Here is a 13,441-nt window from a genome sequence, read left to right as displayed (position 1 = left end):
TCAATGGAAAAAATCCCATTGATGTCAATGGGAGTTGAATCTATTGCCTACAGCTATTGTGAGAACAAGCTAATGTGCCACATGAATTCATAACAGTACCTGTTAAAATATTTGTTGCAGGATATTAAACAGAAGGTGCCTGTGATGGAAGCTCAGTACAAGATAATTACAAGGACAGCACAGCTTGTTACAAAGGAAATTCCCCAAGAAGAAGTCCATGAAATGCTTGCAACTATGACAGGGATCAAAGCACAGCTAAGCAAGGTCCTGGAATATCTTTTCTGCTGTGCAGTATGTTTACTGTTGGACTAGTAATTAAAGATGGGCCCAAACAGGCATTTAGCCAAGTATCACACCAATCCCAAGCTCAGGGGACTCAATAAAATGGGACCCATATCTGAACCAGGCCTAGTGTTGGTTGCTTATGATTTGTTTCACACAATGAGTTTGTATAAAGCCAAACCTACACTCGGGTTTTGACCCCTCTTTATTTCCAATGGACACAAGCTAAAACCTAAACTATTTATGTTAAACATCTCTTCTCCCCCTCCAGACCTTAGGGGGTTAGATAAAATGGGGTTTGTTTGTTTTTGGTATAACTGAAGTATTGGAGCTAATGCATACACTTGGAAAAAATCATTGAAGTTATATATATTATAATGTTTCAGGTGTATGCATTTAGACTGAGTGCTAGCTCCCATACCAGGATGTCAGTACATATATACAATAGACCAGTGCACACTTTTCATATGCAAGTTCCTCTCCACACCAAATGCTCTGCATTAGTCAGACCTGTCCTTATAGTCAGAGAGTGTTGTATGCAGCTTTTTCCTGAAGTCATTAACACTCCTCCTGAGTTGAATAGATGGTTTTATTATATATGAGATACTCTTTCTTACCCTTATCATCTCATGGAGCTTAAGCCTGAGCATGGAACCTTAGCTTGTGTCACTACCGTTGCACTACTTCTAAACTGACAGGCTGTCCCCAAAAGCACACTCACACTTCTATAGTGAAAGGGTGAGTGTTTTTGTCCAACTCAAACTGGCCGAGAGCCCCACCCTGATTGCTCTACTGTTGGGAAATACAGAGAAATATATAGGTGTAAAAATCCAAACAAAACACACACACACCACCACCACCAACTCTTTGTCAATATTGTCTTCTTAACCAATACAGTAGTTCAAACTCACCTCAATAAAGGGGATGGAGTAGTGAAAGACAGAAGCTGAGTGGGAAGTAGTGATGGAGAACTGAAGGGGTACAGTGGGGAGAGATAGATGATCTTGCAAATCATATATATGCAACACTCCTGTGTAAGGGATGCAGGATTGGGCCAGAGACAATGTAGAGAATGAGAGAAAGAGAATAAAAAGAAATAAAAAAAGGAATGGGTATGTAGATAAAGTAAGAATGGAAGGATGGGATGGAAGAGAGAAGGAGGGAGGTGGAAGGGGAGGAAGAGAAATGCAGGAGAGAGACCATGACATAGAAGATAGCAAATAGTGTAACAGAGAATAAAAGAAGAGATCTCCCACACAAAAGTTCAAATGCTATTTAGTGCACATATATTAAAATAACTTTGGGTGAAATATAGTAGCAAGAAGATATTACCAGATCCTGAAGTACTTGATATTAATGGTAATTTTTGCTTGAATAAGAACTAAATATCAGGTCCATTTACCTTTAAAAGAGGGAGAGGGCTTAGTGTACATGGAAAGGTTATTTATTGTTTATTGCATTTCAGTAACTTTCTGTTGTAATGAGATTTTTTCTTTATGTTGCCAAAAGACTAAGGAGCGTTGTCCTGTCCTGCTCTATGAAGCTCAGCAGCTGCTGTCTCCTCTGGAAGAATTAGAAAAGCAAATTACATATTTTTATGAGTCTCTTGAGAAAGTCAATGAAATAATTTCTGCCCTAGATCCTGAAGTGCAACCTGCAGCTGTTTTTAAACAAAACCACCAGGTAAGTTTAAAAAAAAACCACCCAAAACCCTATCTGGAAAATATAAGAGACTCCCTGTGAGCATTTATGGAACACATTAGATTGTTAGGACTCTGGATTGCAGCAGCGAGAATTGAGGAGCAATTCTTAATTGAGTGGCAATTTCTTAATCTTCATTTAATAATATTTAAACACTTTCTTTGGGCTACAGATGCCAGCTCTACAATTCACCTCTGCCCACCAACTTTCCCACAAACTCACATAAACTGAAAGTGGATTTCTCTTCATATGGGCCCTGTTTCATCTCTCACTGAAATCAGTGGGAGACTTTCCTTTGATTTCAATGGAAACTACATCAGGCCCCTATACAATTGCACACAGCATCAGTGAACATTGGGATTTCCTTGAGAATGCTTAGGAACTCCCATTGATTTTCATGGACATTGGTGGGCTTCCCATGTGTTTGACAAGAGTTTTCTTTGAAGTCATTGGGGGTGGGGAGATATAATGTAATGGAGCCTTAAATTTCCACCTGTCCTGCAGGAAGAAATGCAGGAACTCAGTGTTAGACAATGGAAGGACATATTGGATCCAGAAGAAAATATCTTGCATCTGTAATGTAAGGCTGGAATGTTAAAGGGCTGTTTAGAGTCAAGTACAAGGAGATAATATTGTTAGCAAAATAATGGACTTAGTGCAGTATATGAAAGAACAGTTAGAAATTATTTTATAATTGCAATGACTATGGAGATGTGAGCCACACTTCAGTCAGGGAGGGCCTGTGCTCCACCAGTGACTTGAAGCTATGTCTTTGTTTTTGGAAGAAAAATAATATTGGGCTGCTGAGCTTGACTGTGCATGTGAGCCAGTCCAGCCTTGATCTAAATTCCCTCACTGTCCTGAACAAATCCTGTCCTGTCTGAGCATAGACACCAAATGAAACAGGTGTCAGAGCTGCAGAATGAGGAGAGTGCATTATCATGGAGTCTCCAGCTTTTAGATTACCATAGCCCAGACATCATAATTTAAGTAAATGGCTTATTTCTGCTAAAAGGATTTACCAACCATGGAACTGAGATCCATGACAGACTGCCAGATTATACAGAGGCTGCTGATTTCTGCTGAGTAGATCATGGAATAGATAGTTCATTAAATAGTAAAGGGACACACTGTGCTTTCCTCTCATGAGAATTAATGAGATTTTTCTTCTTATTTGTGTAGTTGTAGTTACTGATTCTCTTGTCTAATGATTTGTTGTGGTCATTTAAATTCCAATAACGGGACTGATAGACAGCAAGGACCATATGTGTAAGCATTTTAGCAAGTTACGGAGAGTTGTCACTCTTTTAGCTACTCACTGAATAAATGAAGGCATCTGTTTTGCAATCGATACGGTGGGTACAGATATTAATAATACCCAAATCAAGAGTAAATGACAGAGTCACACAGCCAGAAAAGACCCTGGCATTTTGTGAAACCCCCATATGGATCCTATCCTGCAAGCTGTTCTGTATGACTGAATTCCTGTGGAAGGGCTGAGCACCCCTGGAAAAAGTTTGCAGGATCTATATCAGGGGGAGGCAACCTATGGCACAGGTGCCGAAGGCGGCACGCCAGCTGATTTTCAGTGGCACTCACACCCCGGGTCCTGGATTTTCACACCCCGGGTCCTGGCCGGGGGGCTCTGCATTTTAATTTAATTTTAAATGAAGCTTCTTAAACATTTTAAAAACCTTATTTACTTTACATACAACAATAATTTAGTTATATATTATAGACTTATAGAAAGAGACCTTCTAAAAACGTTAAAATGTATTACTGGCACGAGAAACCTTAAATCAGAGTGAATAAATGAAGACTCAGCACATCACTTCTGAAAGGTTGCCGACCCCTGCTCTATATTATTCTCTCTAATGTCTTGTTTAAATTGTTCTTAATGGAGCCTGACCACTTCCATTTTCTTATTGTCACAAATGCCCCCCTAGGTTTTTTTTCCTGAACGTTTCCTTTCTTTGTTTCTGGCCAGAACAGAATTGTGTTTCTTTCTTTCAGGATTTGGTAGCATACCAAGAAAACTGCAAGAAAGCTCTGTCCCTGATTGAGAGAAACAGTCAGGGCATTCTGAAGTTTGTGGCTTCGAGTAAGGTGTTACAACATTTCGATCCATTGATGCTTCAGAAGAAGGTCACAGAGATCCAGGTTGCTTTTCAGGTAGTTTTTTTGCTTCTTAGTATATTTTTGAGAATCTCTTAGAGTATGTCTACACAGCAAAGAAAAACCTGCAGCTGGACTGTGCCAGCTGACTCAGACTTGTGGAGCTCTGGTTGCGGGGGTGTTTCATTGCTTTGTAGACTTCTGGGCTCGGGCTGGAACCCGAGCTCTGGAACCCTCCAACCTCACAGGGTCCTAGAGCCCAGGCTCCAGCCCGAGCCCAGACATCTACATAGCAGTGAAACAACACTGCAGCCTGAGCTCTGCGAGCCCGAGTCTGCTGACATGGGCCAGCCACAGGGGCCTAGTTGCTGTGTATACATACATACCCTTAGTATGCACTTGTTGTTACTGTGTTCTCTTCGCTTTCTATCAGTCTTCAGCTGTTGCCACAGGGAGCACAAAGAAGTTTCCTTTGTTTTTCTCTTCTCCTGACACCCACATACTCTTTAAACCAAACACGGGGCTTATCTGTATTATAAAACTTGCACTGATGTAACTAAATTACTTTAAAATCTAATATACTTTTAATACTTTAATACAATATACTTATACACAGCCACAGATGCTCATTCTCATTGAAATCTTTCCCTTACTCCCATCTGTACCAACAGTGCCATGATGCAGTGGGATAATTCCCCTTTTTTAGAATTTGAAGTTGCAGTAGAAATAAAGACTAGATCAGTGGGAGGGGAGGAGATACTTCAGAAAGCTCTGTGAATTGAGTCTCTCAGGTTTTCATGGTGTCCTGTGTGCAGGGAGCTTGGGGTCTGCTTCTCCATGTAATGACCTAGAGGTGTCAGAAGTCCTCTGCACCCCTCTGATAACCTGAGATCAACAGAGAAATCCCACAGATTTCAGGCCATCTGTTCACGGGGTTTGAAGATCCACACAGAGGGACTGCCCTTCTGTGTTACTGCCCAGACCTCTCTATCAACATGTGTTATCCCGGCTCTCATTGGCAACCATCTGTTCATGCACCCCACCCCACTCAAGGAATGGAGCATGGCGATCTTTGCAAAACTCAGTGTTGCTGGGTTTGTTTTTCCACTGGAAATAAATCACAGTTACAGTTGGTTTATATAGTACTCCACATTTAGTGCCAAAATCTGTCTCACTTACTCACTTGAAGTAGTATTTTACTCTGTGAATAGTTTCATTGATATTTTCTGGACTATTTGAGTAGTAAAGTACTTATACAACTTTAGTAAGTGTAACAAAGTCTGGCACATAATTATCCAGTACGGTTTTAGGGTCAGATTTTCCAAATGTTGGTTTCAACGACACTCCTTTTAATGTGCTATTCAATATAAGGGTGGCATAATTGGACTCTTAATTACTTTATGAAATGTAGTGTCTTGAATTTTAAGCTACACTGAAGTGCTGATTGTCTAAATCAGGGGTTCTTAAACTGGGGGTCGGGACCCCTCAGGGGGTTGCGAGGTTATTACATGGGGGCTCGCAAGCTGTCAGCCTCCACCCCAAACCCCGCTTCGCCTCCAGCATTTATAATGTTTTAAATATTTTTAAAAGTGGTTTTAATTTATAAGGGGAGTCACACTCAGAGGCTTACTATGTGAAAAGGGTCACCAGTACAAAAGTTTGAGAACCACTGGTCTAAATGCTATCATTGAGCATTTCTGAACATCTGGATTCTCAGTGAAGATCTGTAGATGTCATTTTATGACTTATCATTTTAAAAGTGTTTTCTTGGGTTATATTTATGGGTTACAAAGGCAGGTTCAGTTGATGGAGCTTGATAAGTAGCTCATGTTATACATTATTCCAATCTTATAAGAGTGGGTAGTTAGTTTTATCTCAGTTTACATTTGAAGTAGAACTCCCGCTGTCAGCCACCAGGCTGGCAAATTTGCGGTGGAGTCCTAATATTGTGGGATCTGCAATTTCTGCAATATTGCAAATTAAGTGCGGCCTTAAGTAGGAGTAAACATTTTGCAACTGATTTAATCAGATGGACTTTTTTGGACAATACAAGGCTGCTGATGCAGTAGACAGGAAAGTGTTGCCATGTATTTAATTATAAGCCGACGATCATTTCTATAGCAATAATTACCTTTCCCACCTTCCGGTTCAGTATATTGTATCCTGTCATTACAGCAAGCAGTTATGCCGTGCTTTTTCCGCTGGTGAAAAATGGATTGGTAGTTATTGCCAAAGGATGGTAGTGTTCCGAAACGAAAGGCAGAAACTGAAATGGCTAAAGTCATTACAGACAAAAAATCTGCAAAAACAAGAAAATATGATGAAGCATATTTGCATTTTGGTTTCACTTCCATTGCTGTTAGCGGAGAAATCAGGCCTCAATGTGTAGTGTGTGCAGTAACTTTAGCAAACAATAGCCTGAAGCCAACAAAATTAAGACGCCATTTAGAATCAAAACATGGAATCTGGTAGGAAAGAACAGAGATTTTTTCCAACGAAAGCTACAAGAAATTAACCAACAAAAAAACACAGTGAAAAATGTGGTATCCACCCCTGCAAGTGATTTAAAAGCATCGTATCCAGTTGCATACCACATTGCCAAGAATAAAAAGCCTTACACAATTAGGGAAAAACTGATTCTCCCAGCAGCAATTGACGTTGGCAGGACTAGGCTTGGTGACAGTGTGGCAGAGAAGTTAAAATGATCCTGCTGTCAGACAACACAGTCAGCTGCCAAATCTTTGACATGTCAGAAAATATAATGGCACAGCTGATCTCTTGATTGCAAACCAGTTTATTTGAAATCCAGTTGGATGAAGCAACGCATATATCAAAAGCTCATTTAATTGCTTACGTTTGGTACTCTCACGGAACATCAATATTGGGAGATTTTTTTTGTTCTGGAAGCCAATTAAGATTCATGCAACTGGATCTGAACTGTTTAACATTTTAAATGACTTTCTAACTTCTCACGAGTTGAAGTGGGAAGCCTGCATCGAACTCTGCATGGATAGAGCCCCTTCTGAGTCTGAAGGTAGGGCAGGCTTAAAGGCCAAAGTGTTTGAAATTGTGCCACATATTTTGTGGACTCATTGTGTGATACACTGCAAAGCCTTTGCAAGTCGAAACATGGATCACGCACTTACAGTTCTGCTGTTAAAATCGTGAACTTTATCAAGACACAGCCCACAAAGGTACTTCTCTTTGCAATGCTTTTTGCAGAAATGGGAGCGGAGCATGATGCTTTGTTGTTTCACATGGAAGTCAGTTCGCTATCAGTGGGAAAGTGTTGCAACGTGTTTATGAACTGCGAAACGAAATTTGACTTTTTCTGGTGGATTTGAATTTCACCAGTGCAGAGACACTGTGTGATCCCTGCTGGCTTGTGCTTTTGGCTTACCTTGCTGATATTTTTTGATAAAATGAATTCTTTTTGCATTGTCTTTTTGCAAGGAGCAGAAAGTACAATTTTTTACTTGCACAACAAAATATTGGCATTCAAGAGAAAACTAGATCTCTGGAAAACAAAAATCAAAACTGGTTTAAGCATTCCAGTTCTGTTGTTAACTGATGTTATCGACGAAACAGAATCTGAACTATTCAGTGTTGTGGAGCCAACTGAGAATCACTTGACTTCTCTCAGAGCCAGTTTTGTAGCTGAAGCAGTGACCTTGTCCCATCTCTCAAATGACATTCAGGACAAGCTGATTGAACTTCAGAGTGATAGCACCCTGGACAGTCAATTTAAAAAAAAGTCTTTAGGGGATTTTTGGTTGAAAGTTTGCTCATAATATCCTGCTTTGTCAAAGTGTGTGATCAGATTCTCTGTTTGGTTTGGTTCATCTTATTTGTGTGAGATCAGATTCTCTGTATTGGCTATGCTAAAGACAAAGTACCATCTGAGATTGGAAGTGGAGGACAACCTCAGAATGTCAGTTTCAAAAAAAATCCTTACAAATTGATAAACTGTCCACAGAGAAACAGGCACACCCTTCACATTAAAGTATCGGTGTATTTGTAATTTAATTACAGTTGTGCTAAGATCTCTGTTAGGTTTATGAATAGGCTATCAAGCATACTTTTGCATGTGTCTATTTTTGTCTGGGTTGGGGGAGGACACAACCAAAAATTGTAATTCAAAGGGGGGTGGGGTCTCTGCTCCAAAAGTTTGAAAACCACTGTTCTTTAAAGTGTCTATGGTGAGCAGGGGTTGTTGCCATTGTTGGTATCTTCAGGCTTCTTGCTGCAAGAGAAGTGCAGCTAGGTATGCTACAGAAAAGTTTTTTGGATTGTTGGTTTTCTGTGGGGGCTTATTGCTTCGAGCCCTTTGTGGGTTTTTTATGCAACTTGGTGAATAAGAGAACTTGTGTATTTGAACTCTAGAAACATTAGCTAACACAAACACAATATATTCTCCATTCTCTTCTTCTCATCAGTAAGTATTGTTCCCCTCATTTTGCAGATTCGGAAACTAAAGCAAAAAAAGTTAAGTGATTTGACAAAGACCACAGAAGGATTGAGTGTTAGAGTTGGGATTAAACCATAAGAGTGACTGCCTTTCACAGTACTGAGCAGTATTCACAGTGCTCAGATGCAGGCAGCTAGATGGAAATAACTTTTTTGCCAACCTCCACATCTGGAGGTTGGTTTAGGCCCCTCAAAAATCAAGAGACCTGTAGTTCATGGGTCTCAAATGCCAAACCAGGGTGTCTCTGATGGGAGGGGACCATGAATAACTTGTGATCTTTAGAAAAATCCCAGTGAGAAACTTCCTACAGTACCAGCCCCAGTTTACATTTCAAGACTTGCTTCGCATAAAAAAGGTCTAAAAAAGGTCACAATGATAGGTCATATGGAAATCCCCCAGATTCATTACATTAGTTTTATTCTATTTTAATGGGAGAATTAGATTAACATGGACATTTATAGGTACCAGAGGAGAAGCTGTGAACACCATAAACCCAAAGGGCAGCAGGAAACATTTTAATGAAGGACTGTGGATAGTATAGTCAATAAAGATCATCATTCAGAAAATAATCTGGGGAAAAAATACAAGATCATTGTTTCTTCACTTGTAATTTAGGATATGGTCAAGAAGACTGGTGACTGGAGAAAAAATGTAGAAGCAAATAGCCGTTTGATGAAAAAATTTGAGGAGTCCAGGGCAGAACTAGAGAAAGTGCTACAAATTGCCAATGGATGCCTAGAAGAAAAAGGAAATCCCGAAGAACTTCTCAGGAAACATACTGTGAGTAGATTCTCTGACATTCATTGCAGTCACTATGTAGGCTTTAACAATGGACATATGTTACACTAGTACAAAGTCTATTTAATCTTATAAATGACAGGGAATCTGATGTTAGAATGATACTGTTCAGGAGGATGTAGTGGCAAGAAAAAATATAGGAGTTCTTATTAAGTAAATGAGCTAATTGGTAATATTACTACTTTTATTCTTCTTTAAAAATACTGTTTCAGTGCAGAATCCTATGTGTATAAGCTACCAACTCTGTACAGTTGCTGAAATGTACAAGAGTTAGTTGATGCTCTACTTTAGAAATTATTCAGGAATATCTCCTGCTAACTCCTCCAACTTCCTGCTAAATATTGTACCATTTCTTAACTTGAATTCAGTCTTTTTAATGCAGCTATCTTCCAAACTTGCAGAGAGCTTGTATGTGGTAGTATAAAATATGTAATTCTGAACTTCATTCCTGCTGCTTTCCATATCAATAACACTAAGCAACTTAATCTTCTAACCTTTACTTTCAACATCAGGAGTTTTTCAGCCAGTTGGACCAAAGAGTGCTTAATGCCTTCCTGAAAGCTTGTGATGAACTTACGGACATCCTTCCTGAGCAAGAACAACACAGTCTGCAGGAAGCTGTTAGGAAACTCCATAAGCAGTGGAAGGTTAGTATTTAAATTAGAACTCTGGAATTGAAAACTGAATAGCTCCAGAGGCCCAACTGCCCAAGCAATATGTTGTGGATGGAAACAGGGGACATCTTGTCCCTCTTCTTCCTTTTTCCTCTTTCTGAATAGTAAAGACACATTGACTGTAAAATCAAATACAATTACACAAAACTATGTTAAAAGAATATTATTACAGTTGCAAAGTCGAGCACTCAAAAGTAATGGAAATGCCAGAATTAAGCTTGCCTGTGCAAGTTTAATTTGGTCCCCCTGTGCATATGCATTATGATACAGTCATTAATTATGTGGTCACATACTACTTTTTCCATAGGATGCCTGTGTCATTCAGAACACAGGATGGATAGTGTTCACTTAAATAGCAGCTATTCAATATTTTCTTTTCCCCTCATTGTTTAGTGTGTGGCTCTAGACCTTAGTTATTGTACTATTCAAACACAGACAGAATTATTAATTTCTTCATGGGCATTCTTGTGTCACCCGTCACTATAGTATCTGAGTGCTTCGTAGACTTTGATGAGTTAATCTTCACAATACCTCTGTGAGGTGAGGGAAGTTATCCCCATTAGAGAAATGGGGAACTGAGGCACAACTGAGGATTAGGTTAAACATATTGCTCAATTTGAAACACCCAGGACTTGATTTTTCAGAGTATTTAGTAGTATATTGCTTTATATCTTTATATATTTGAACACAGTTCCCATTGTCTTCATTTGCACCTGTGAATACTTAGCACTTCTGCAAATCAAACCCAAGTTGGGCACCCAGAGAATGAGGAACACACAGCTAATGACCACCTGTGAAGAATTTAGTGTAAGTGAGATGCCCACCGTCACATAGAAACTTGGTGGCCAGTTTTCCAGGGCAACATTCAGCTTTCTAAATCATGAGACCCACCTTTCTCTTCCTGCAGTCCTCTGCCTCATTCACTACACACCTTCCAACTTCTGAAACAAATGAGATAGGGGTCCTACAGATGACAACCTCCTTTACTATGCAGCCCTGATTCATCTCCCAGAGCAGGTCCATCCTGTGCACTGAATGATGCAGGGGTCATGTGGAAAACACAGTATGTGATCATGTATTTAAGGACTGTATCATAATGTATACACACAGTGGGGTTAAAGTAAGATTTCTAAGACATATTTAATTCTGGCACTTTCTACTTTTGAGTACTTGACTTTGTTCTTTTAATGTAGATTTTTGTGTGTAATTTCCTAGTTTTTTTTAAAAAAAGCAAACTGAAAAAAAAATCCATCATGTGGCATCATGTTGACACCCACATGGATCATCAGCAGAGTTGGAACCTTTAGATTCCACCACACAGTCTCCTACTTGAGCTAATGGACTAACTGATAGCAGTAGTAGGTTATCCTCCTCTATATGGACCAGCACAACAGGGGGAAGAGACACACATTTTGTCAGTGGGTTTCACAGATATTTCCTGACAGAAGAAGAATGGTGAGACCCAGGAATCTTGGGCTCCATTTCAGGTTCAGGAGGGGTGTGTGCTTTAGTGGGTAGAGACTCTTCTGTCTGTTTCCTCCCTAGCTTGATCCCTTCTGTTACCTCCCTTCCAACTTCTTCTTGTTCCAGTCCTGTGTCTTTCCCATCCCTGACTCCTCATCACAATCTCATTCTCCTCACCTACCCAATCTCCACTCCTCAGATTTCTAATCTCAGTCCCAGTCTCCGTTCCCACCCAGTTGTAGTCTACCCCACTGGAATACCAGTCCCAGTCTCCCTCCCCCCGTGTCCGTGATTCGGTCTCCTTTCCCTGTTATTTCCAGTTCTCTCCCCAGGTTTTTAGTGCCAGTTTCCTTGCCTAGCCAGTACCAGTTTTCCCCTCTCGACTCCTCATTGAAGTAGTCCTCTTCCCCCAGCTTCCAGTCACCCCCTGCCCACATTCCCCCTCGCCATTGGCTCCCAGTCTCAGTCTCCCTCCCTCCCTGAGCTCCAATCTCAGTGTCTCTCCACCAGCCATCTCCTTGTCCCAGTTCTCCCCTTACATCCTAGCTTCTTGTCAGATGTGTCTCCCCTCCACCCAACCTTCTTCCCACTGCCCAGACAGTCCCAGTCTCTTCCCAGGGTCCTCATCCAATCTCAGTCTTTCCACTCCATCTATTTGCTCCCAGTCTCACATCCCGCATTTCCAGTCTCCTTGCCGAACCCGTCCCAACTCTCATTTCTAATGCCCAGACTTTGTTTTTTCCCTAGTCTCATTCTTGGAAATGGCTGAACTGTTTTGGCTGAAATTAAAAAAAAGAAAACACCATCAGCCTGAGACAGACATCTCACATGGAAAATTTCAGCCAGAACAGTTAAAGTTTGGAAAAGTTGAAAGCAGCTGAAAACCGAGTTTTATAATGGGAAGTGTCGAGAAATAAGAGGTGGTACCAGTGCTGCTACTAGTGCTGCCTTTAATATCACCTAACCTTTTCATGCTTTACACTGAAGCAGAGCTGCCTGTAGTTACTGTAGTAACACTAATAAAACAGATTTTTAATAGACTAGGCTTTCAGTTTAAACAGTGCTTATTGCCAAAGACTAAAGTGACTGAGCAAAGACTGATAATAAGTCACGGAATAATTTTATTATACTTTATGAGCCAAGTTTTCAAATAGTCCTCTCAGAATATGCCTACAGAATATTCAGGTTCAACATCTGGGGAAGCACAAAGCTCTCCATTTGAGTTCATCTTGCATACATCATTGGGGTAGCTAAATATCTAGAGTGGGGTTTTCAAAAGCACGCAGCATTGGCCTAATTCTCTGGGAATTTTACCATTGACTGCAATGCAAGCAATATTAGGCCAACACTGGCCATTTTGGAAAATCCTGCCCCTAATAAGTCACATTTTGTGTGAGCCTGTGGCTTTTCATATACACAAAAGCAGGTGCCCTTGGGGGGCTGTTGCTAATGTAGCCACACTATTATTATCTTCATTATTTATTTCTATTGAGGTAGCACCTAGAAGCCCCAGTCATAAATCAGAACCTCACTGTGCTAGGCACTGTACACACTATTGTGAAAACAACGAGGAGTCCTTGTGGCACCTTAGAGACTAACAAATTTATTTGGGCATAAGCTTTCGTGGGCTAGAACCCACTTCATCAGATGCATGGAGTGGAAAATACAGGAGCAGCTATAAATACATGAAAAGATGTGAGTTGCCTTACCAAGTGTGAGGTCAGTCTAACGAGACAAATCAATTAACAGTAGGATACCAAGGACGAAAAATAACTTTTGAAGTGGTAATGAGAGCGGCCCATTTCAGACAGTTGACAAGAAGGTGTGAGTAACAGTAGGGAGAAATTAGTATTGGGGATTTCAGGTTTAGGTTTTGTAATGACCCAACCACTCCCAGTCTTTATTCAGGCCTAATCTGATGGTGTCCAGTTTGCAAATT

The 13,441-nt window shown here is 40.4% G+C and overlaps 1 protein-coding gene across 1 annotated transcript in view; it reads left to right on the top strand.

The window, feature by feature from the left end:
- The window catches only part of LOC135876245 (nesprin-1-like), a 112,627-nt gene that overhangs the window by 80,846 nt on the left and 18,340 nt on the right, over positions 1–13,441 (top strand). The window contains exons 19-23 of the mRNA XM_065401442.1: positions 121–264; positions 1,792–1,965; positions 3,997–4,155; positions 9,182–9,346; positions 9,877–10,011. Of these exons, the coding sequence (XP_065257514.1) occupies positions 121–264; positions 1,792–1,965; positions 3,997–4,155; positions 9,182–9,346; positions 9,877–10,011 (777 nt within the window). The remainder of the gene's footprint in view (positions 1–120; positions 265–1,791; positions 1,966–3,996; positions 4,156–9,181; positions 9,347–9,876; positions 10,012–13,441) is intronic.

The sequence above is a fragment of the Emys orbicularis genome, chromosome 3, assembly GCF_028017835.1.
Source record: "Emys orbicularis isolate rEmyOrb1 chromosome 3, rEmyOrb1.hap1, whole genome shotgun sequence".
NCBI classification, from domain to species: Eukaryota; Metazoa; Chordata; order Testudines; family Emydidae; genus Emys; species Emys orbicularis.
This window is presented reverse-complemented; position numbering and strand designations above follow the sequence as displayed.